The sequence below is a fragment of the Macadamia integrifolia genome, chromosome 4, assembly GCF_013358625.1.
Source record: "Macadamia integrifolia cultivar HAES 741 chromosome 4, SCU_Mint_v3, whole genome shotgun sequence".
NCBI lineage: Eukaryota > Viridiplantae > Streptophyta > Magnoliopsida > Proteales > Proteaceae > Macadamia > Macadamia integrifolia.
In genome coordinates, this window is record NC_056560.1 from 29,083,635 (window position 1) to 29,108,676 (window position 25,042).

General features: G+C 38.1%; 2 protein-coding genes across 2 annotated transcripts; one reads left to right on the plus strand and one right to left on the minus strand.

Annotated features, from left to right (window-relative positions):
* LOC122076499 (NADH-cytochrome b5 reductase-like protein) lies at nt 1-21,069 on the plus strand. Its single transcript, XM_042641809.1, has 13 exons — nt 1-272; nt 1,294-1,336; nt 1,730-1,805; nt 15,064-15,123; nt 15,285-15,335; nt 15,904-15,958; nt 16,098-16,168; nt 16,257-16,308; nt 18,627-18,704; nt 19,521-19,610; nt 19,690-19,803; nt 20,707-20,775; nt 20,871-21,069. Exons 1-13 carry the CDS (start codon nt 105-107, stop codon nt 20,925-20,927), a joined length of 984 nt encoding a protein of 327 aa, XP_042497743.1. The 5' UTR covers nt 1-104; the 3' UTR covers nt 20,928-21,069.
* Nucleotides 21,036-23,535, minus strand: LOC122076500. The gene is made up of 3 exons (XM_042641810.1): nt 23,363-23,535; nt 21,829-22,060; nt 21,036-21,502 (listed from the first exon to the last, which is right to left on the minus strand). Exons 1-3 carry the CDS (start codon nt 23,452-23,454, stop codon nt 21,206-21,208), a joined length of 621 nt encoding a protein of 206 aa, XP_042497744.1. The 5' UTR covers nt 23,455-23,535; the 3' UTR covers nt 21,036-21,205.
* Between the last annotated feature and the right edge of the window lie 1,507 nt (nt 23,536-25,042).

Here is a 25,042-nt window from a genome sequence, read left to right on the forward strand (position 1 = left end):
GGATTCCCAAGCTAAACAGAATTGCCGAAAAAGCTGCTGAGAAGCACTAGTAAAAGGAGCCTATACAGCGAAAGGCTCATTTCGTCTCTTCTTCAAAGATCGAAATGGCTCTGTTCCTAAGAAGATTAGCAAAGGCTGCTCCCGTCGCATTAACCAATGCATTCAGAACTGAACCCAAATCGAATTCAGGGGGTTTTCGAATTCCAATTGGGGCAATTGCTGCTGTTTCTGGTGGAATTTCATATTACTACTACTTTTCTTGGCCTAATATGGTAATTCCTGCTCCCTATTTAGTATTCTCTTTGTATACTTCTTGAACACGACGGGTTCGAGTTCATTGGGTTGTTTGTGTGGTATCTTCATCTGGGTTTCGGGGAAATTTGCTTTACTAGTAATAGAAATGTGTTTACCTTTCAGTATAGAACAAATGGGTTGATCTGTATTTGACATTTATGTGTTTGTATCGATCACATGAGTGAAAGTTGTTCTGAATTGCAGGTTACTAGGACTAATGTCGTTCTTCAACTGTAACATGTGGGAAACGGTTGGGTTTACATACGGTTATTGAGTATTTTGGACCTTGATGTTCCCATCATTCTTTGGCTCCAATTTTCCTTGGTTTCATAAATAGTCGTTGAATTGTGTATATGGTTACAATTAAGTGATGAACTAAGTTCTTGTTACTTGTAGTTCAGTATTCTGCCAGTTATGCAAAACACCCCCCCCCAAAAAAAAAAAAAAAAGAGTATTCTAATGGTTATACCATTTTCAGAGTTATTGGATCACCTCCGTAGTTTTTACACTAGTGTCTTCTTGTTATTGAGAAAATTCTTAGAAAAAAAAGAGCAACCCAGTGCACGAAGTTCCTGCTACTGCAGGGTCTGGGAGGAGCAAATGTAGCAGCCTTACCCCCTGAGAAAATTCTTATTGTGCCAAATTTGTGATTCCAAGAATAAAAAGCCATATTTTATCTTGAAAATAATATAGTTCTCTTGGTCTGTATTTGTTCCGCTATATAGTCTTCATCATTATCAAGATTCAATTTTGATCTGTGCATTGAAATTGGCCAATCAGATTTTGTATTCCATGAAAAGTTTGGTTAACCACTGAATGTATGTTGAATTTTTTTTACTCCTATATTTTAAGTCATGGATGTGAGAAGTTTAGGTGCCTCTTTGCATCTTAGTTTTATTTACATCCAATGTGATAGTTCTTATCCTGCAACTTCTATTTAATATGCATCTAATTTTTATTTAATTAAATGTTGAGAGGTGAAAGTTCTTTTGATTGCAGGTTCAGCTAGATCACAGTGATGAAGAAGGTGGTGCAAAAGTTGGTGGGTTTTTTCCTCCTTTCAGATTCTCTTTTATTGTATATTTTGTTCATTTGAAAATGAATCTACTAATCTGGTATTCTAGTGTTAGACATTCACAGCATGTGTAAAATGTGTCTAAATTGATTTTCTTGGTGGAATATGAAAATGGTTCAGTCACATATTGCTGACCTGTTAGAAAGTTTACCATGCTTTTAGAAGTCCATAAATAAGAAATTCTATTCATTTGATTACTAAGAGGAAATGTGTGCAACTTCCAAACAATGTCCCCATGTTAGTAGGCCAAAAAATCCCAAAATCATGCTTTCTTATCTTGCGCTTAGCCTTGTGATAACCTTCTGTATATGTTCCAGATATTACATTATATCTCATTTGGTGCTTTTGTTCCATTTCCAGCACTCAATCCAGATAAGTGGGTCGAGTTTAAGCTACAAGATACTGCAAGGGTCAGCCACAATACAAAGTTATTCAGGTTAATCCTCTGATAATACTTCTCAATTTCCATCCATGAGATTCACCCGCATTTTTATGCTGCATTATTTCGACATATTATGTTTGAAAACTTGGGAACCGATGGCTTTTTCAACTTTGTTGATTTTAGTGTTATTCCCAAACAGGGAATAGCGCTAATATTAGCACCTACGACAGGGACCATTTGGTCCTTGTTATGTTTGTTTGGGTCTTTTTGGCCTTTTCCTTATGTAAGTGGGGGGCTTTATTGTCTTTCCTCTTGACCTAATGTTATATATTCATAAGAGAACCTGAGATTAGATTCATAATGAATCAATCTGAGGTTGCTCTCCATTCTTGAGACTTCCTTTGGTTACTTCATCTTCTTCCTCTCTTCTTCTCTTTTCTCTCTCTCTCTTTTCATTCTTGTTTCTGGTTTTCTGGTTTAGCTACAGCTTCTGAGATAGTAACATGGTATCAAAGCTGCTGTAGTTAAATTAATTGGGTTCTGAAGACAAGAAATCTGCTGGTTACGATTTAGAGGTTCTTCTTCTTGGTGCGAAGCCACTCATTGCTGCAACTGCTATTGTCTAATCCCTAATGGAGTGATTTTTCCTTTGTGAAGATCTACCTTGCCTTTACTGTTGGAGTAAGTGGCTGATTGCTTGATGATTTGAAGCCGGCTCCTTTCCTTCTTCTATTTTACTCTACCTATATGATGGCGGACAGGTTTGAGGCTGCTGTTCTTGATTGATTGATCTAGTTTGTCCTACATATATGAGTTGTTTGATGCATATATGTGCTTGCTGCCGATAGTGCTTATTGATGCTTATGCTTGCTTGTTGCCGATATATTTTATTGATGCTTACAAGTTTCAGATCTGAATTGCATTACTACCTATCTGGATATGTTCAGACTCTTGCTTGCTAGTCACTCTACTTGATTGTCATGGCTGGGATTGTGCCTACTACTGCTTCTACTATTGCTTCTTCTGCATCGGATAATATCAATGTCCAGATCACCTCTGTCAAGCTCAAAGGGGGCTCGAACTATCTTCTTTGGGCTCAGTCTGTTAAGGTGTATTTGTTAGCTAAAGGAAAACTGAGTTATACCACTTCTGAGGCTCCTTTGCCTGATGATGCTAAGTATGAAAATTGGATGAAGGAGAATGCCTTGATTCTGATCTGGTTGTAAAACAGTATGGAACCAGATGTAACTGCCAATGTTATGTTCCATTCTATAGCCAAGGGAGTATGGGATGATCTGAAGGAAACATACTCCCAAGAGAAGAACATGACACGGATCTATGATATATATGAGAAGCTTTTCCAGTTTCGTCAATCTGACAAATCCCTCTCTAAGTATTACAGTTCTTTTAAGGGAATGGTGGAAGAGCTAAATGTCTTCCAGCCTCTGACTACTGATATTGAGAAGTTAAAGGCTCAGCGGAATGAGTTCTTCGTGCCAAATTTTTGGCCGGTCGGAACAGTGATCTGAAGGCAGTAAAGGGCCATCTACTTGCTGGTGATATAGTTCCCACTCTGAATGATGCTTTTTCACGACTACAACGTATCACCTCCTCATCCAAATTTGATCAGGCTTCCAGAGCTAATTCTGCATTCTTTGCTAACCGTGGCCGTGGGAGTGGGTGCGGTTGCGGAGGAGGACGTGGTCCTATGGGTCGAGGTTCTAGTGGACAATCCTCGGATTGCACCGGTCGCCAGTGTACTTATTGTGGTAAACCTAACCATACTGTAGAGACGTGCTGGGCCAAGCATGGCAAGCCAGGGTGGGCAACTCAGTTAGCCAATCATGCAGTGTCCGATGATGGTATTGATATTGTATCTTCAACGACTACTACACCTATACCTGCTTCAAGAGATTCTTCTACTAGTATGCGTAATGACATCAACTAGTTACTCCGGCGCTTGCATTCTCTTGAGGATTTTTCTAGTACATCCTATGGTGCCTCCACATCCGCTGCTACCCTTGCGCATGTAGGTACATCAACCCTTCTTTCCACTACATCTACCCCCTGGATCATTGATTTAGGTGATTCCGCTCACATGACTGGTAAGTCATCACTTTTTCAAACCTTCTCATCCAGTACTAGTTCTACATCTATCATTCTTGCTAATGGTACATCCACCCCTGTCCTTGGACATGGTACTATTTCTCCTACTTCTTTATTGCACTTATCGTTTGTATTACATGTACCTAAATTTCTGTTAAGTCTTCTTTCTGTGAGTCAATTGACTAGATCTCTCAATTGCTCAGTAACCTTCTTTCCCTCTTATTGTATTTTTCAGGATCTTCACTCGAGGAAGACGATTGGTAGAGGGTGTGAAAATGATGGATTGTATTACCTCAACAGTGGTTGTCCTCCACTTCTGCTGCTGCTACTGCTTTTGGGGATGTCTCTCCATTCCAATGGCACTACCATCTAGGACACTTGGCCTTACCTAGATTACGGCTTTTGTTTCCCAGTTTTCTACATGTTTCTAGATTAGAGTGTGAGGCCTGTGAGTTGGGTAAATACCATCGGGTGTCTTTTCCATCTCGATCAGTGTCTCGTAGTCCGTCGTTGTTTTCTTTAGTTCATTCGGATATATAGGGTCCTTGCAGGGTTAGTAATAGGTTTGGTTTTCGTTATTTTGTTACATTTGTAGATGATCATTCTCGCCTCATATGGATTTACATGTTAAAGTACAGATCTGATTTTCTAACTGTGTTCCAAAAATTCTATAATGAAATAAAAACTCAATTTGGCATTTCCATTAAGATTTTTCGTTCTGATAATGCTTTAGAATATGCTCAAAATGATATTTCTAACTTTTGTGATACCCATGGCATGATTAATCAGACTAGTTGTGCATATACCCCACAACAAAATGGGGTTGCAGAGCGCAAAAACCGGCACCTCCTAAAGGTAGCTCGGGCTATTATGATACATATGCATGTTCCTAAGCATTTTTGGAATGATGGGGTTTTAACCGCATGTCATTTGATTAATCGCATGCCTTCTTCTATTCTGTCGAATAGGTCTCCCTTCTCTATCTTATATCCTACTCTACCTAGTTTTTCTCTTATTCCCTGGGTTTTTGGGTGTGTGTGCTTTGTTCACAATCTTCACATGCATGTGGATAAGTTGTCTCCACGGGCTACTAAATGTATTTTTTTGGGCTACTCTCGTACCCAAAAATGATACAAGTGTTATGACCCTGTTATTCACTGGAACTTTGTAAGTGCCAATGTGACATTTTTTGAAGGTACTTCTTTCTTTTCTTCACAGGTGTCTCAGCCTACTAAGGAGTGGTCATTTACCTCTCCTCCTCCCATTCCATCCCTTATGCCGATTCCTGACACCCCTAGTACCAGTGCCCCTGTTCCACCTGCTCTACAGGTTTATCGGCGCAGGGCGAGGTTTGGATAGTCCAGTGGCGAGGTTCTTGATCCATCTACTACACATCCTTTATCGCTCCCTTCCTCTGTGAAGTTCCTGCTTCTGATGCATCTGATGACTTACCAATTGCTAACAGGAAAGGTATACGTTCTTGCACTCAGAAATCCTTGGTTGTTTATCCTATTGATAAGTTTATGTCTATCTCTCACCTTCCACCCCCTATTCATGGCCTTGCTCTATCTCTTTCTACTAATCTTGTTCCTCGTACTCATTCTAAGGCTCTCTATATCCCTGGATGGAAGGGTGTCATGGATGTAAAAATGGATGTTCTCTTAAGTCATGGTACCTGAAGTCTAGTAGATTTACCTCCTAGTAAGGATCTGGTGAAATATCGCTGGGTATACACTGTTAAGCATCACTCTGATGGCTCTGTTGAGCGGTTGAAGGCTCGCCTGGTTGCCAAGGGTTACAGTCAGACTTATGGTGTTGATTACTTTGAGACTTTCTCCCCAGTTGCTAGACTTAACTCTGTTCACGTTCTTATCTCTCTTGTTGTCAACTTTGATTGGCCTTTATCTCAGTTGGACATCAAGAATGCCTTCTTGTATGGTGATCTACAGGAGGAAGTTTGCATGGAGCAACCTCCCGGGTATATTGCTCAGGAGGAGAATAAAGGTCTGGTGTGTCGCTTACACAAAACGATCTATGGTCTCAAACAATCTCCTCAGGCATGGTTTGATAAGTTCAGTTCTACCATAGTCACTTATGGGTTTTCTCAGTGTTACTCTGATCACTCTGTGTTTGTTCGCCGCAGGGGTGACAAGTTGCTTGTGTTGGTAGTGTATGTTGTTGGTATCATCCTGACTAGTAATGATGAAATAGGAATTTCTAAAGTGAAAAGTCTCATCTAGCATCATTTTCAGACAAAGGATCTAGGCCAACTTCATTATTTCCTTGGGATTGAGGTAATCCGAAGTAAGAAAGGGATCAGTCTATCCAAAAGGAAGTATGTAGTGGACCTCCTATCTGATACTGGGATGCTCACATCCAAGCTTGTTGATATCCCTGTGGATCCTCACCAAAAGTTTGGTGTTGATGATGGTGAACCTCTTCAGGATATACACCAATATAGAAGTCTAATTGGTAAGCTAATTTACCTTACTATGACTCGTCCTGATATCTCCTATGCTGTTGGAGTTCTTAGTCAGTTCATACAGTCTCCTCAGAAGGCTCATTGAGACGTTGTTGTTCGTGTTCTCCACTACCTGAAGAGGGCCCTTGGCAAAGGGCTAGTATATCATTCTAATTGGCACATGGATCTTGTTGGCTACTCAGATGCTGATTGGGTTGGCTCTGCTAGTGATCGGAGATCTACCACTGGATATTGTACCTTTGTTAGAGGTAATTTGATCACGTGGCGTAGCAAGAAACAGACCACCGTTGCCCGATTTAGTGTAGAGGCAGAATACAGAGCTATGACTCATACTACAACTGAATTGATGTGGTTGCATTCGTTACTCTTGGAGTTGGGATTCCCAGTAACTAAACCTATGCAGATGCATTGTGACAACCAAGCTGCTGTATATATTGCTAGCAATCCGGTCTTCCATGAGGGGACCAAACATATAGAGGTGGACTGTCACTTTGTTCGTGATGTTGTTCTAAAGAAGCTGATTGAGACTCCATTTGTTTCATCAAAGAATCAGTTGGCTGATATGTTCACTAAGTCCTTATTTGCTCCTAGCTTCCGCAGTAGTTGTATCAAGCTGAGCATGGGAGATTTATATGCTCCAGCTTGAGGGGGATTGTTGATTTTAGTGCTATTCCCAAACAGGGAATGGCGCTAATATTAGCGCCTACGACAGGGACCATTTGGTCCTTGTTATGTTTGTTTGGGTCTTTTTGGCCTTTTCCTTATGTAAGTGGGGGGCTTTATTGTCTTTCCTCTTGACCTAATGTTATATATTCATAAGAGAACCTAAGATTAGATTCATGATGAATCAATCTCAGGTTGCTCTCCATTCTTGAGATTTCCTTTGGTTACTTCATCTTCTTCCTCTCTTCTTCTCTTTTCGCTCTCTCTCTTTTCATTCTTGTTTTTGGTTTTCTGGTTTAGCTACAGCTTCTGAGATTGTAACAAACTTGATCTATCGATTCAGTTTTATGCTTATCAAGTCTAAAGGTCAGCCAGCTCATCAAGGCACAAAAAATGATTGTACTAGGCTGGATTTCATAATCATTAATGTCTTTTCTGATTAGAGTCATTTTTCCATTATATAGTAGTAGGGAGAGGGTTGGGCATGCCGCGAGCTTTCCTGGGATGGGAGGGGTGTGGTGACGCAGATTCATCACCAAAATGGTCCTGTATTATTAGGAATAAGCCTAGGGTTGAGTTTCATACATGTTGGGCCTTTAATCCCATGTGATTTGAGTGTAATAGGCCACTTTTATGGGCCTATACTAGGGGCTTTAAGGTTGAATACGGGATTAACTAGTTTGTTTCCTTTTTCATAAGTCTCCTTTTTAGTTGGGTTCAATTAAAGTTGTTAGTCTTTGTTATTTCTTAGGAGTTAAGTTATTAGTTGAGTCAAGTAGTTAGTTTCCTTTTTCATCTAGTCTCTAATTTCGGGTAGTTCCAATTTTTAATTAATAAGTATTGTATTAGGAGAATAAATTAAGGTTTCCTTCTAAGGAACCTTCTGTTCTGTAATTCTCTCCCCCATCATTATAAATAAAGAAGAGGACTCTCCTAAAGCTGGAAGGATTTTGACAAACAAATTAATGGTTGTTGTTGTGTCTTCTCCTTGAAGAGTTGTTTTGTGTTTGATCAAGGCTGATGGAATTGGTGTTTGATTCAGTTGATTCTCTACGGTGGGAAGCCTGAGAGGTCCTCTTCCTTTCTTCTTCTCCTCTCAATTAGTCAAGAATCTACTGCTACTGCAACCATCTACAAGTAGTTGATTTCATCTTCTTACCCGAGAGGTCCTCTTCCATTCTTCTTCTCCTCTCAATTAGTCAAGAATCTACTGTTGTTGCAACAATCTACAGGTAGTTGATTTCATCTTCTTCCACAATTCTGCCCAGGAAATCTTCTTAGCTTTCTGTTTGATCCCCTGTTGCCTGAAACACTTTCAGCCATCCTCTGTGGCTGAAAATTGGATTGAACCTCCCTCCCATCTATTACTACCTTCGATCCATACCTGGTCCAATTCTGACCAGCCAATCGGGAGATATTAGAAATCTCCCCAATTTTGTCTTCTATTGACCTATTCTGCCAGATTTGAAATCAATACACCTGCCTTGATTTTTGTTGGTTTCTTTGGGTGTTGGATCATGTTATCAGCTGGATTTAGGCATCTTACAGTCCTTGTTAAGGCCCTATCATCTATTGTTAGCTCTGTTCACAGATTCTTAACAGTTCTGTAATCGGTTTGCTGTTATAGACTTGGTTTTCCGTTTTAATCTTGAGTTGCTTTTTGTTGTTGTTCTATTTTGGATATTGGTTGTTCTTTGAGAGTATCCTGCAGCATTGGGATTAGGTTGGCCTTGCCCATCCTAGTTCTACATTACATGTGGGTCATTTCCAAAGGGGAAGGGGAGAGAGTAACACAGGCTGGGTACCCTAGCAGAATGCCCCAGCCTTTTCCCATGGTAGTAATACATTGGTTTATGCATTTTTTAAATCTCTCCCCATTATTACTGTGACAAAACAAATAAGAAAAAACAAGAGTAAGAAGAGAGATGGGGATCGATGGGAGAAGAAGAGATAAGGAAGAGGTCTATTGGCTAGGAGAAAAGAGTGTGTTAAACTCTTGCACTGGTAGCCTTTCTTATTTATAATAACTTAAGTTCAATAAAATACAAATTTCAAAAACAAGAAAATAAAAAGACTAAAATACCCTTGTGGTAGACTTATTTCTTTAACACTTCCGTAAACAAGTCACCAAGCTTAAACACCCTTGAAGAAATACATTACGAAATAGATCTTTAGTAAACAAGTCACCAAGCTTACTATTAGAGCTAACAAAAGGAGTAGAAGAAATCAGTTTCCTTATGACAACATCTTACATAAATAGCAATCAATCTCAATATGCTTTGTACATTAATGAAAGACCAGATTACTGGCAATGTCAATGGCATTCTGATCATCACAAAACATTTCAATAGGCCCAGCAATGGGAAAACCAACCTCCTGAATAAGAGACTTTAGCCACAGAAATTCAGCTGTCGTGTGAGCCATAACCCTATACTCACCCTCAATCCTAGACCGAGTCACTATCGTTTGTTTCTTACTACGCCACTTACCAAGATTACCATCAACAAACATATAATCCTCACAAGCACCAACTCAATAAACGTCAAAATAGCTAACAATATTAATATGAGTCTATAAATAAGACCTTTTCCTAGAGAACCCTTTCAAATACCTCAAAATACGACAGACTGCCTCCCAGTGAGTCTACTTGGGCCTCTCCATAATTTTTTTTAATTACACCAATGGAAGATGAAATATCAAGTCTGATAACAATAAGATAAATAAGCTTGCCAACCAATCTTCTGTACCGATGAGTGCCATGAAATCCAAGTTCTAAGCATAATTGACAAGGTGTCTAGTCACCTTATTGCCTAGGCTGGCGCCTTGATCGCCTTGTGTCAATGCCCCTTCCTACACCTTAGGCCGCCCCAAACACCATAGAAACTATAGTTAGCAACCAAGCGAGTTTTAAGTCGTTCAATAGAACCATTAAGGTTATACTTAATAGTGTACACCCAACAACACTTTATAATGTCCTGGAGGCAGATCAATCAATTGCTCTATCTGGTGACTAAGCAGTGCATCCACCTCCACATCCATAGCTGACTTCAAACAAGATGAGAAAGCAGTTCCCGATAAATTTTACTAGTTGTATGAACTGGTAAAAATTAGGAAAAATTGTGAATAAAAAAAAATTGGAAGATGAGAAAAAAAAAATTGAGCAATAGGGCCAGAAACAAGATATTTTTTAGTACAAGATCGAGTACCTTTTCAAAGAGCAACAGGACAATTATTGAACAGAGAAGGTTCCCAGACAAACAAGCAGATTGTGTAGATGACGGTAGAGAAGGTGGAGTAGTGGGTGGAGCTGGCTTAGAACAACCCCTATACACTTGTAGTGGTGTAGACTGATACGGAACAGAAGAATCTTCAAGAGGAACCATGCCAGGATTAGGTGGAAAACGGGAGACCTCCAATTCCAAGATAAGAGTTCAAGTAGAAAAATATGGAGTATTTAAAAAAAAAGGTGACATCCTGGTTAATCATTGTCGACTAATAGGATCGTAACTCCTGTAACCTTTTTTGGCACGAGAATATCCCAAACAACACAATTAACCATACAAAGATGATAATTTATCGACACCAGGGCCAGGGTAAGAAAATAAATAAAACAAGAGCAACCAAAAACTCGTGATGGTAAAGGAAACAAAGAAGAATTTGGGAAAAGTATAGAAAATAGTGATTGATTTTGAAGAACTGAAGATGGCTTACGATTGCTAAGAGAACAAGCAGTTTAACACAACATCTCCCCAGTAAATAATTGGAACATCCATATGAAGCATTAAAGATCGAGCAACTTCTAACTACTGTCGGTTTCGTTCAGCAATGCCATTCTATTGAGGACAATGTGGACAACTGATGTATCATACCATGCTCAAAGCAAAAAAGATGAAACTTCTTGTTGAGTATACTCAAGAGCATTTTCAAAATGAAAAAACATAATATATATATTAAATTAAATTAAAAACACACCAAACTGAGTTTTTATTTTATTATAAAAGTGTATAAAGATTGAATAGATTCAGTCCGATCCATTAGCATATAGAGCCATGCCAGCTGAGAATGGTCGTCTACAAAAGCAACAAAAGGGGAAAGCCAGATTGATCCTTAATACAATACGGTCCCCAAATATCATAATGGACCAAAGAGAACAAAGGCCATCTCCTCAAAATATCACTGAGAGGGAAAAGTAATGCGATGATGCTTGCCAAGTTCACATGCCTCACTCTCAAGAGTAGAAATAGGTTTGCAACTGGGATCCATTTGTTAAAGCTTTGATAATGACAAATGCTCCAAATGATAATGCCAATGAAGAGGAGAAACACCACTAGAAGTAGCAGATGCAGCTGTAGTGGAGCCACCGCCATCAAAGTATTATAAACCATCCTTCTCAAGCCACCCTTATTAGCTTCTTTGTCTTTGAGATCCTTAAAGACGCAGTAAGATGAATAAAAAATAACAGAACAATTTAGTGTCTTGGTAAGTTATGTTACACAAAGAAGATTTAAAGGTAACTATGGCAGGTGAAGTATAAAATCTAATGAGAAGGAAGAGGAAAAACCACACCATGTCCAGAAACTTTGGAAGAGGATCGATCAACAGAAACAACTTGAGATGGATGACAGGATTTTTGGAATGAAGAAAATACATTAGACTTACCGGTCATAAGCGATGAAGCACCTGAATAATAACCTAATTTGGCGGGGGGATGAAGAGGTGAGAAGCACAGTTTTGTCACATAGTATTAGAGCAATCTTAACTACTATATCACCTACCACCCTAGCATCTCACCAGGAACAAAATCTCACTGTAGCTTTGTTTCTCACAAAAGAATTGTATAAACTCAATTTCATTGAAATTCTTAACATTTTTTTTTTTCGAAATGTTTACAAGCTGCTCCTTTTATAGAGTGTCTAGGAGAGTTCTAGACTCATTGGGGCTTTATTCTAGACTTAATGGTCTTTACATTTCGAAGGACTTACATTGGGACTTTTTCTAAGATATTTAATGAACCTTACTTTCTCCCATCGATCTCCACTTTATTTTGAGTCAAGTTTGTAAGAAGGGTAAAGGAAGAGGGAAGGCAAAAATTGACTCTAAAATAAAATGGTGAGAATATACATGAGTGCTAATGAATAGAGTGAAATGACTGACTGAGATTTCTGACCTAAAGTTGTTATGACTGGGCTATGAGTGTTGTATTGAGTTGATTTTTTTCTGTCTGTTACCAATTGTCTTGCAAGCTGCTTTCCAGAAATATGGCTTTTGGTACATGAATTATGTTCCAACATCACGTTCTATTAAGTGAATCAATATACATGTCAAAGGATTGGTTGCCTGCTAAATGTAGTGCTCCGAGGCTTGAGACTAGCAATGCAGGTTAGATAGCTTGGTTCTGGCATAATTATGGTAGTCTTGTAATTACGTATTTAACACCTTAACTGTATGTGGGTGCTTCTTTTTTTTACTTATCAATATATATATATATATATATATATTCTGGATATGTTTATTACTTCGTAGTGAGGGGACCTCTTCTTGGATTACTTTGAAACCATTTTTTCTTATATTGAATGCATTAAATACGAGTTTTGTGTGACATCAAAACAACCAATGAAGAGAATGTTATTGATTCAAGAGGTTTGGTGGATCTAGTTATGTAGAGGAGCAATTTTAGACACCCTTCTCGTTACCAATTAAAAATGAATTGGTTGAAGCCATTGAGAAAAAGGAAAAAAAAAAACCATTAAACCTTTATACCCTGCTTCTCAAAAGACAATGGAAGAGAAATAGAGGCGTGAGATCAACAATGTTAATGTATACATTGATGCTGCCCTTCCTTAACGGTCTGAGTTTCTAGGTGAAACGGTAGTGAACATGGTATCAGAGCAGGGAGGTCGAGTGTTATTAGCAGGATAGAGAGGGAATTTTGGGGTTGGTCCAGCAACCATTAGAGATGATTGAGGAGACAGAGGCAGATCTAGTGATGCCAGAGGAATAGACCTATCTATGGCCCACAATCAGGGAGAGCACACCGGCTAGATGCCAATTATCAAGCCAGAAGGAAGTATTCAACCCATTTCCAATAGTGTTCTGGATATTTATGTCCCTATGCAGTAGAGTTTTGGTCTGTGTATTCTCATAAATTATAGTATCTCTGGTAAGATGCTCTCACATTTCCCTTGTCCATTCTTCTTTTCCTAAAGACCATATAGCACATTCACTTGGAAAACACTTAGCATGGAAGTGCTTTTTGATCTTAAGGAAGACCTTAAACAACTTTGGGCAACTTAGGGAGGCATAAGAAATTCCAGGTGCCATCAGTTCATAAGATTGACATCAGTAGTGATGCAGTCAAACTGCTCCAGTCTGGTTTGTGAGATCATGTAATAGCTCTTGATTTTAGATGAAGTTTGAATCGAGATTTGTGTGGTTGGATCTGTATTTTGTTTTATGTGATGTTTTTGTCAAAAATCCTGGAAGATGCTTGAAAAGAAAAAAGTTAATTTTAGTGGTTCTGTGGATCTTTAATGTAAGAACTAGAACCACAAGTGATCCTAATCCCAGGAAAGATCTGAAAAATCTGGCTGAATAGGGAGAAATATGAGATCTCACAAACCATAGCTTAGATGGAGCTAAAACTTAGAGTAGATGAAGGTCTTAGATCAGTCAACAAACCCTCAAAAGAAGAGCAAATTCCAATGGTTGAATTGAGAGTTATGTTGTTGACATGAATTAGGAAACTTTTGACCACTATTCTGAAACTAGGGTTCTTGGCTTCAGATGATCCTCAAAATTGGATTGAAGATCCCTTGTACGGTGTATATGTTTCCTTAAAAAAATGAGCCTCAACTTATGGCTGGCTGGAAAGTTATGCTTGACAAATGAAAAAGAAAATTTTATGGAAGTTCTGGAGTAGCAGCAGCTATAGGCCTTGAATGGTCTTCAAACTGATCTTTTAATGGAGCTTCTAAACTTCAACAAGCTTGTTTTGATTACTCAAACACTCTCTCACAGCAAGCAAATAAAAAGGAAAAGAAAGAAAATAAAGAGAATCAATGGAGGGGTTGAGAAGGGGGAAGAAGAATTAGTGAATGGGCATCTCACCCCTCAGGTTTTGGGTATCTCACCCCTCAAGGTAATAGCTATCTTAGCCATGAGTAAACACTCAATTTTCATAAACTTCAATTTTCTTTTTTTATTATGATCAATGGACTTTAAATAGCCTTACAAAACTTGAACACAAAGAAATAACAAAAGGAAACTAATTGACTAAAATAAGACTTTCTTATTTGTGTAACTTGCTAACCAAGCTTAACAAAATTTGAAACTAATAACTTATTGCTTAACCAAAAAGGAAACTAACTTGGACACAAAAATAGAAACTAAATATTATGCTAGCTGGATCAAATCAATGGCTGCTGGAGATCTTCTCTTAGAGCTGAATAAGGGACAGTTGTATAGCTTCTAGAAGATCCTTTTGAAGACCAAAACTTGCTGAGAAAAATACTGTTCACGTGAACATTAACACCAGTTATGGATGCTGCTTGACAGGCTGGATTGATGGCTGCTTGGGCTCTTCTGGAAGACCACTTAGAGGAGTAAGCTATGCATTATTCAAGGGGCTATGCTGGTTCAATGGCTGCAGGACTGGACCAGCATTGGTGCAAAATTGGGGCCAACAAGGCTGGCTTGACGGGACTAAACCACGTCCAGACTTGGGACAGAACTGAACCATGGTTTGGTCAGTTCGAGTCTTCCTTTTGACATCCCTATCCACATCAATCTTGGCTTTTAATGTAAAGTTCTTTGGAGTTTGGTCAAATAGTCAATGGATCATGTTCTTTAATCTGGCTGATTTGATCTTGTTTAATCCAATTATCTGTTCAGTATTTGCTTCCTTGCCATGAATTAACTTAAATGGTCACAGGTCCTATTGATTATTGTGTATCAGTTGTTCTGAATTCTAACATCTCTGACTTCTGTAGTTCCTTCATCCTAATCATCTGAACTTTTCCAAACAACATTTGTGATCCTGACTGATCTTTCACATTATTACAGGTTTTCATTTGATCCCACTTCTAAGTTGGGCCTGGATATTGCTTCCTGCATTATAACAAGGTATAACACATGGCATATCAACCACTTTGTCTTTTAATGGAAGGAGCTTTTGCAATGATTATGGTCCCTTTAAGTGGTTACTTCTATAGCAAAAAGATGGCCTATATGATTGAAATCTCTTGAATTGTCTGATCATATTTAATACTTTCTTGTTACTGCAGGGCCCCGCAAGGACAAGATGATGGAGGAAAAACAAAATATGTGATTCGCCCGTAAGTCTTCTGTTCAAATCATAACATGCTCGATGTGAATATGTCTGTGTGTCTGTTGCCACCGACCTTGGTTTCAGATCACCTCTCACAAAATTACTAACCCACTACACCTGCTTGCCTGATGATGTTGCCATCTGTTGATTAGAAATGAACCGGATATAAAACCAAGCGGAACCAAACCATGACAAGTTAGCTTTGTTATTGGGGCTTATAAGGGTTCAAGAGTCAAAGACTCAAAGTCAAAGTAGGTTTATTCCTTGAGGGAAGTGAACAGTGGTACTTCTTTTAATCAGTTATTTAGTTAATACTTTGGTTCTAATATGGTAGTAATATAACATCTCTTTTATTTAATTATAGGTGTTTGACTACGTAATCAAGAGATTGTATGAGTAGTCATATAATCTTATTGTGGTCCTTTAGTTTAAAATGTATGGAGTGGGAACTTTACATAAATTTCCCTGTGCATGCAGTCACATGCTATTGTATTCTTTTATTTTACCGATCAATTAGTTTTTCCTCCAAGGAACATGGAATTGCTTAGATTTTCTTATATATAACTTATATTCAGGTATACACCTATATCAGATCCAGATGCGAAGGGATATTTTGATTTATTGATTAAGGTATGCCATTGTCAATGGGAATTTATCATCTATTACTCTCCAGTTCTCTTTACACCTATGTATCAGTGCTCTTGCTTCAGAGAGCAACCCCTCCTAATCTGTGTTTCTTGAAGTGCTTTTGTTCTATAAACTGGTGCAGATTTATCCTGAAGGAAAAATGAGTCAGCATCTAGCAAGTTTAAAACCAGGCGATTTATTAGAAGTCAAAGGGTATCCCTCCTCCTATGTACTGTTCTCAGCTGAAAAGCTACTTTCTTTTTTTATTTTTCTTACTATTTTATGGACATTTTATTGGCAGGCCAATTGAAAAACTCAGATACACTCCAAACATGAAGAAAAACATTGGCATGGTAAGGTACTGGCATCTGTGAACGTAAGACCAATTTTCTAAGTTTCATCATTCAAAGGCTAAAGGAAAGGAAGAGAGAAGAGAGAGAGAGAGAGAGAGAGAGAGAGAGAGAGAGAAATCTTTAAAAAAAGAGCAAAAGGTGATAACTCTTAACCTTGACAGCACACATTACTGCTTAGCGTGGGAGGATGGGAAGAGTCCATTGACTCCATTTTCTTTGCTATGCATGGTAAGCATATGTAGGGGAGTTGGGAACCACAGTACAGCAGAAACCAAACTTTTTAGAATTAAAGTCAAACCTGATCTGAGGAAACTAAAATCTGATCTATGATGACACTCTTAAAAGAAAAACTTTAAGTGGCTTGAGAAAAAGGAATTTCTTTAATTCTCTTCCATTAGTTATTTTTGGTGGTATCTTCTTGAATCTTTAGAATTATCCCATATGTGATAATACAGTATCACTTTTTTTTTTTGGTGTGGGGGGGGGTTGTGTGTGGATATGTAACTATGCCAATCTATGGTCACAACCACACAAAATGTTTTTCCAATCATGTACTACATATCACATTGCAAGGCCTAAAATCATAGTGATTACTCGGCTCTTGACCTGCCTTATGGTTGGGTACCAACTGATTCTCAAAAAGTTGGTATTTCATTCCAGAACAACTGGCCAAGATAATGGTAAACATATGAATGCGCCTATCTATGTTCACAAAGCCACAAAAAATGTTCTGCCAACTTTGAATTTCTACGATAACTGTAATGCATGTGACCATGCCGATCTATGGTCACGTAACCACTCAGCTCTTGGGCTTCCTTATAGGCTGGTTCCACCTGTCTCTCAAAAATTTACCTTCATTCCAGCCCAACAGGCCAAAACTCACTCCTGGTACTGGTAAACTAGAATTACCTTGCTTTCGCATGCCAACAAAAAAAAAAAAATGCCAGCTTACCGAAACATCCTTGGATCCCTACATGTCCAACATAACCCAACTCGTTATCCCCTATAATTGTTTTGAAACCTCTTGAGCAAAGGGACAAGCACAATGAATTGCAGGGAACCTCTTAATAAAGTCATGACTTGCAATATATAGTAAAGGTGATATGTGAATTCATTCCTTCTTCCTCATGTCTGCCTTGTGTGCAAAGTCTATGCTTGTAATACATGCACCGCATGTTCTAGAAATAAGATGGTTTTGTACTTAGTTTGGTACCCAGCACCTTGGTGATTACATTTAAATGCTTCAAACCAGATTGATGGTGCTCACAAAGAGACAGAAAATTGAAGGGAAAAAACAAAAGAGAGAATAATTATAGGTGGGCCAGAAATAGAAGTCAGTACCGTTAATGTTAGTATCGGTTAGAAAGTAGTTTGCACTAGAAAAAATTGTTCAATTACAATAGCTATGGATATTGCTATAACTATTTCTATCAATAACATAGTAGCTTGCTTGAATATTACTTTCTCCTTGTAAAGTATAGAAGACTGTTGAAAAAGAGTGAACATTTTAAATCAATATTTATACATATTAGCCATATGGTAGCTTAGTTGGCACCCGAATTTTGACATATTACTTACCCTCTTATAGTGCAGTTTCAGCCTAAATGCAGTTCTCTATGTAGCTAATAGCCCTCCTTTTTCTAGATTTTTTTTGTGGTTAAAATTAATCGCCCTTGGTGGACTGTTTCTTATCAGAAAAAAAGTAAACTCTCTGACAAATTCTCTGACAGGTACCGCAAGGGGAAAACTCAATCACATGATTGATGATATAGTTGACTAAGTTGAGATGGGCCAGAAATTGCCGATAGCTGGAATGGCTACATCACCCCTCCAGTTGAGTCCGGTCACCTGGTTCACTAATGACCACTTAGCCAACATTGACCTAGTGGACCATTTATTTAAGCCACATGGATGGATGATTTGGCTATTCATACTGTTGGATAGATAGGGGAGCCTTCTAGATTTGCCACTTGTTAACATTTGTGGGCAACTTCTACTGTATGGCCTATCATGTAGGAAGTTCTCCTTGTTTATCAGCCATTAAAACCTTTTCCAATTTCAAATTGTTGACTTAACATCCATTTTCCAAAGCTTTATCCTTCTGCATGGCAAACTGCATTTGAGCTGAAACTTACCAGCTGATTAGAGGGTGAAGTTGGCTATAGGTGAACCTTTTCTTTGGGGCCATCTAAGTCTCAATGTGGCAGATTTTGGAGCCCTGTTACCAAACTAGGATATAGGTATACAGATACCAACTGAAAAACATTAAAATTAATGGGCATGTCCATTTAATGCTTAGAGATATTCTTTTATCACAGATTGCAGGTGGTACTGGCATTACACCAATGCTGCAGATAATTGATGCTATTTTAAAGAATACTGATGACAACACACAGGTAAGCCTCTTAATTTGCTATAAAGAGGGTGTAAATAAGGATGGTGCTTATTGTTGATCATTTCAGGGTAATTTTAGGGATATTTATACTATTTTATGGCATACTCTTAACTTGGCAGTTGACAGACCTTACACTCAATGGAGTTGTACACAGGTGCTCATTTCACAATTCACCTGTGGAACTCCAATCTCATTGGGAGGTTCAAACAAAGTTTCTTATCTGAATCACCCAATCCTGATTAAGATCCGAATCCAGGCAAAAATCTACTGTTTGTTTGGCCAATCCTGATTGGGATCCATCTGAACTACTCTGTTTTATGACCAATCCCTCTTCCTTCTACGGCAACTAAAGTACAGCCATGTCTCAGTTCAACATAAGAAATGGTCCTAAACAGATCTGAATTCTGAAATGTGATTCATGTGGCTGACTTGAGATTTGAGAAGCCTTTGTTGAGTTGAGGATCTGTCGTTTTTTTATCTAGAGGCCCAATAATTTCTTCATGTCCGTTGCCAGATTGGCTAAGAAAATTTATTCTAGTCAGTTCAACAGTAGATCCATATTAATTTGGCTGTTTGGTGGTTGATTTCACATGCATTTATTGGTGACCTTCCATATCAAAAGATCTTCTTTGATGATTATTACTGTTCAATATAATATGTCTACATTTTCAGGCTTTTCTGTAGAAGTTTGGCCCTCATCCTGCTTAATAGTTTGTAGAGTTGATGATTGCAATCATTCATTGAGTTTCACGATAAAAATGCCTGGTGTGCTGCATGAGTAGTATGATTCTAAGTGGGAGGGCTTTTTATTCTTCAGGTATCTCTGATTTATGCTAACATATCCCCAGATGACATACTACTCAAAGGAAAACTTGACATTCTTTCAACAAGCCATCCTAATTTGAAGGTAGTATTTGTGGTTTTCAGTCCTGGAGTTGTTTGTATTGTTTTAAACAAAGAATTAATTTGTTTTCTGGAAATACCAGGTATTTTACACAGTAGATAATCCTTCGAAGAATTGGAGAGGAGGTAAAGGGTACATTTCAAAAGATATGGCTGTGAAGGGCTTGCCTGGTCCTGGTGAAGACACATTGATCCTTGTAAGTAGTATTGTTCACTTTATGTGCTCCAAACTTAGCGGCTTTTCACTAATTCATCAATCTTTAGCATCATAGCCATTTCAAAGGAGCACTCCGTCTTAATTGTACTAAAAAATTGCTGCATCCAATATTGGCTGCTTTTTTTTGTTTTTTTATAACCATTACTTTTTAAGGAAAGGTGATAGCTGAACACCTGTTCAATTGGGGAGACTACACAGGCTAGTTATAACTGCCATGTGGCAGCATATTTGCTGCCCACATTTTAGCCTCAGGTAGGTTCCATCAAACCGCATCATGTGTAATATTTCATCCTAAATGGAGTCTTACATATGGCAAAAGTCATGGTCACAGCTTTGGCTAAAAAGTCAAAATAAGAATGAGAAGAAGCATGATCATTCGACGGTTCAAAATATACGAAGTCTAATACAAGGCGAGTTGTATGATTGACTTATATCATGAAATTTGACATGTGACCAATCAATATGGTGATCTATTAAACCAATGGATCGGATTGGCCACAAGGATCCTTGTATGGCTAAATTACAGCTGCCCGTGTAGCCTGCCCTGGCTGAACAGGTGTTTTGTGATACTTTTGCGTTTAATAAGATATTATGTTTTTTACTTTGATTTCATGAATTTATTGGTGACATCCTAATCTACCCCAAAAAGAAAAGGAAGAAAAAAATGATGGCATCCTATTCAACTGGACCATTTGCAAGTGAGGTATACAGGATTACATGGACATATATCAAACCACAAAGCCTATATTTGAAGTTATAATTAGTTTGTAAATATTTATGTATAAAAAAGTGGACCAGAGGCAGAAACCCTGACCTTGCATTGTACACTTCATTGAGAATTCAATCTACATCCTGCAACTATTTTTGCTACTCATCCTTCTAGGTATGTGGTCCCCCTGGAATGATGAAACACATCTCTGGAGACAAAGCTAAAGATCGTTCACAAGGGGAGGTATATGAGAACGTTTTATGCTTTTTCCTGTGTTGATTCTTTGTTACTGGAGATCTGTTTTACATATACTTATTCGATATCTCCTATATGTGCAGGTCTCAGGTCTACTAAAAGAACTTGGATACACAGAGCAGATGGTATATAAGTTCTGACAAGATTGAAACACTAAAGCCTATCAGTTTTCATCATAAACCTCAAATTTTGTATTGAAAACATTTGGTTGTAACGCAGACTCTTAGAATTTAGTCCTGCCTACCCTATAGTAATAAAAATGAAGTCCAATTTCTTTGCTAATGCTTGGTTTTACAGAAAAACATGAGATAATTTTCGGACACTGTTTGCTTTATGCCACCTGAGTCTCAAAACAAGGGACTTCAACTTAAAAAAATTGCTTCCCAGGAAAGATGATACATTTTGTAACAAACACAACTCATTTCAGCTTTGACTTTGCAGAGCTTTTCAGAGGTTTGGCAATAGGACGGACTGGTGCACTGCTGGTAATCTTCTTCAAATCATACTTTACAGATGCAAGTGCACAAACCAGAGCAATTACCATTGTTGGGTATATGTAAACGGGTTTCGTAGGATCTGTGTTAACAGATTTTCCAAGGAACCCTTCCTTCACAAGACCCCAAATGACAAGAAGTGTCCCAAACATGCTCATCCTTCCTCGTTTCATCAAACCCACAATAGCTCCTGCCACAGCGAAGTAGCTGCCTGCAAGAACCTGGCAAGAGAGTCAAAGGAAATTGAGATGAAAGAACTGAAATGAAAATAGAAAGAGGAACTCCAAGGCACTCTCATCTGGAGCTACAGGTCACCATGTCTCTATGAGCTAATAGATGGTTTCAGCCATTTGATCCATCTCATTAAGTTGGAAAACAGATGGATACAGAATTAAGGAGAAAATGCTCAAGTTGAGTTGTTTAGAAGCCTTTCTTGCTCTCTGTTCACCAAATAGAGGACAGGCTCTTTACATGCAAAAGTGCATACCCTGTTTAGTTCCTTGGATTTCCTTAAATTGAAAAGGGTTGAAAAGTTGAGACATTAAACCTCAAGGCGCTTGAGGTCAACCTCTGGTGAAGCTTCTTTTACATTTGTCAAGTTATAGATATTGAGTATGTTATCCCATTTGGGGATGGTCGTATTGTTGATGATACCATTAGCAACAACACCAGGGTAGAGAAGAGCCTTCACTACAACTGCAGGGCAAATCTCAGTTGCTATCAACTGTGAAGAAGTCACCTCTAATGGTGTGGTACACATCCCTGATCGACATGGGACCCTGTGAATTGAAGAGAACAAAATTTCATTGTTAGTTTACCTATCTAGAGAAACGGGGATGGATATTTAAGTGAATTGAATTGGACTAGATTAACAGGCAAGTACAAGCAGGAAAATCAGTTCATCAACTCCAAATCCAAGGCCAAATAGCAATTCATCAGTCTCAAGATCATTTTGAGGCAAAAGATCCAAGGATAAGGCCTGTACAGGGAAACAACTTCTACAACAGGGGCTGCATTAACCATGGATCACACTAAGATCCACTTGATTTAACCGAAGAAAGGTCAAGAAAAGTGGAAATTTGTGTTAGTGAAGGAAGCACAAATCTTGGACCAAGAACTGAAGCAAACTGGGTAATTGTTTCATCAAGAAACATTATATGGCCATGCCATGCCTACGATCAATCTAAAATCAGTTGAAGTAGAGTAGGTTTCCACTGTAAATCATGAAAGTTAGTCTTGGATCAGCTTAATGTAGAATTTGAAACATATCTATGATGCAGAAAACAAAATTTAACAAAGGAAAGAGTAATCAAACAACCACAATGTAAAGATATACACGATTGCAAGATGTCTACATCCACGATGAGATAAGATGAGATAAGAGTGTCTTCACTAACAATGGAGAATAGGGTTTATAAGCTTTCTCCCTCACCTCTTTGTTTACAAAAAAATTCCCATAACCCTGATAATCCTCATCGTTACAAATTTAAAGGGAAAACAAAGAGATACAATTTCCTACAGGCTTTCAACGGCCCTTCAGAGGTCCATGCTGTACTAATCCACTGAGACAGTATAAATGGAAATTCCAAAAAAAGAAAATCTGCATCCCCCAAATTAAGTCAAGAGGCTTCTGCAGCTGCTCCCAGGAGAAGGATTGCAATGCTAGTGTTGGATGACTCAAAGATCAACATTTTTGGAACTCTTACGATGAAGGATACAAATTGATTTTCCCTTCCTTTTTCTTCCAAGAAAGGATAAAACTTAATATAGCACAGAAACGCATTGAGTTTGTTACTTTTGTATTAACTAGATTCGAAATACCCATATCTTTTGAGAAGCGTGGATGTGTTTTCTAAGTATCAATAGGCAGAATATGTAAGAATTCCAAACTCCGAAAAGCATAACCACATCGTAGAACATTTGAGTTAATTAATTCCCCAAATGAAGATCTCGAGACTGCAACAATTCTAAGAGAAAACAGATCCAGATCCAAGAACAGACCGTAATTTGGTTCTATGGTTTGTAGATTAAATCATTTCACCATTGAGACAAACAAGAAAATGAGAGACGGTGAGACTCACCTGAAGAGAGGTATCTGAAGGATTATGAGGAAAAAATAGATGCGAGAAGCAATCGAAGCCATGTTCTCCATCCATCCGCTTGAAGAAGCCATTGTCGCAGAGAGAGAGAGAGAGAGAGAGAGAGATTGCTTCGTTCCTCTTCTTTGGCGGGAGCGGGACACGAGCAAGACAAGGCAAAAGTTAACGGAAAACGTTTCTGGTCAGCCGGTCAAAGTAATTGAGCCTTGGTCGGGTGTCTAATTCTGTCATTTGGCAGATGGGATTGGGTCAAATTTTTCGGTGTGAAAATCGTTGCAATTGTTGCTTTGGTGCAATGAGCATCGAATGGCTAAGAGTCCCTTGGGACATGTGTTCAGATATTTTCAGTCGTCCGTTGCTCATTGCACCTCACCACTCGCTGCAGAAGATGTGGACTCAATTTTTTGGACAAAGTAGAACCTAGTATGCTCTACTCCATGGTTTAAGAAGGTATTGGTCTTGGTTGACCAATCCATGGCTGATACTGATATCAAATCGGTTAAGTGTAGGAAATGGTATGGACCAAGGATATTTTTGCTAAAATACACTCAAAAAATCGAAATCTTTATTGACAAAATAGTTTTGTGACTAATCCAAGCTGGATTGGATTTGATACCAATCTTGATCTTGATTCAATCTACTCAAGATCTCAAACCGTTCCCTTACTCTTTTTATTTTTTGATAAGTCAAACCATGTCTTACTCATATGTCAAGTTTCAATGCAAATAAAATTCATTATCATGAGAAAAAACATAGCATTGATTTTTTTCTATGAGATCAATCAAGAGGGCATACATAAAATGTATGATAACCACAGCTTCAAGAATGGATCCGCTAGGGGAAATCCTGATTTTCACTGTTTCGATGGTTGATTTCCATTGCATTTCTAAGGTTCAGGCCAAATGTAGCTGCCAGACTGATTCCAAGTTTAATAACCTTGATTCAAACACACAGGTATGTGATTGATTCCAGATATAAGCATTTTTTTTTCTTTTTAATTTTTGTTACCTTCATTGAAAATTAGAAATTTATATTATATATATATATATATATATAAAGTGACACAAAATGAAAAAAAAAAAATGTAACTTCATATGAATTTTCAACCTAGTGAGCCTTACATCCCAATGACTTAAAAATCATTTTTAGGGTTCTTATAATACTTCACATACATCTCAATAGAGTCAAATTTTAGTCTAAATTAAGCAAAAAAAAAGTTGCTCAAATTCTGATTCAAAGTTTTAGTAAAATTATTGTTTGAACATAGAAGGTTTTAAGATGATTATGTGTTTCATGTATATGAAAATCTTGTGTGAAGTGTGTTTGGGTATTCTTACATTTTTGTTTATGTGTCAAGAAAAGTATGAAACCCAAGTACTTGACGTGAAACTATTGATGTAAGAAATAACATGTTGATTGGAGAAAGAACTATTGTTGACAAATGTCTATGATGTGACTATGGTCTTTTGGGAAGAGAACGATCAAAAGACTTCAAGCTGCATCAAGTTGAAGAATCTCTGAAGACATGAGATTTGTTTTATATTTCTATAGAGAAAATAACCTTGTCGTTCTAGCGTTTCCCACGCTCAGACATAGTTGAGTGTGAAAAGCCCCAATTGCCCCCATGCACACTATGTATCATGCCTAATTATATCTGGGCAT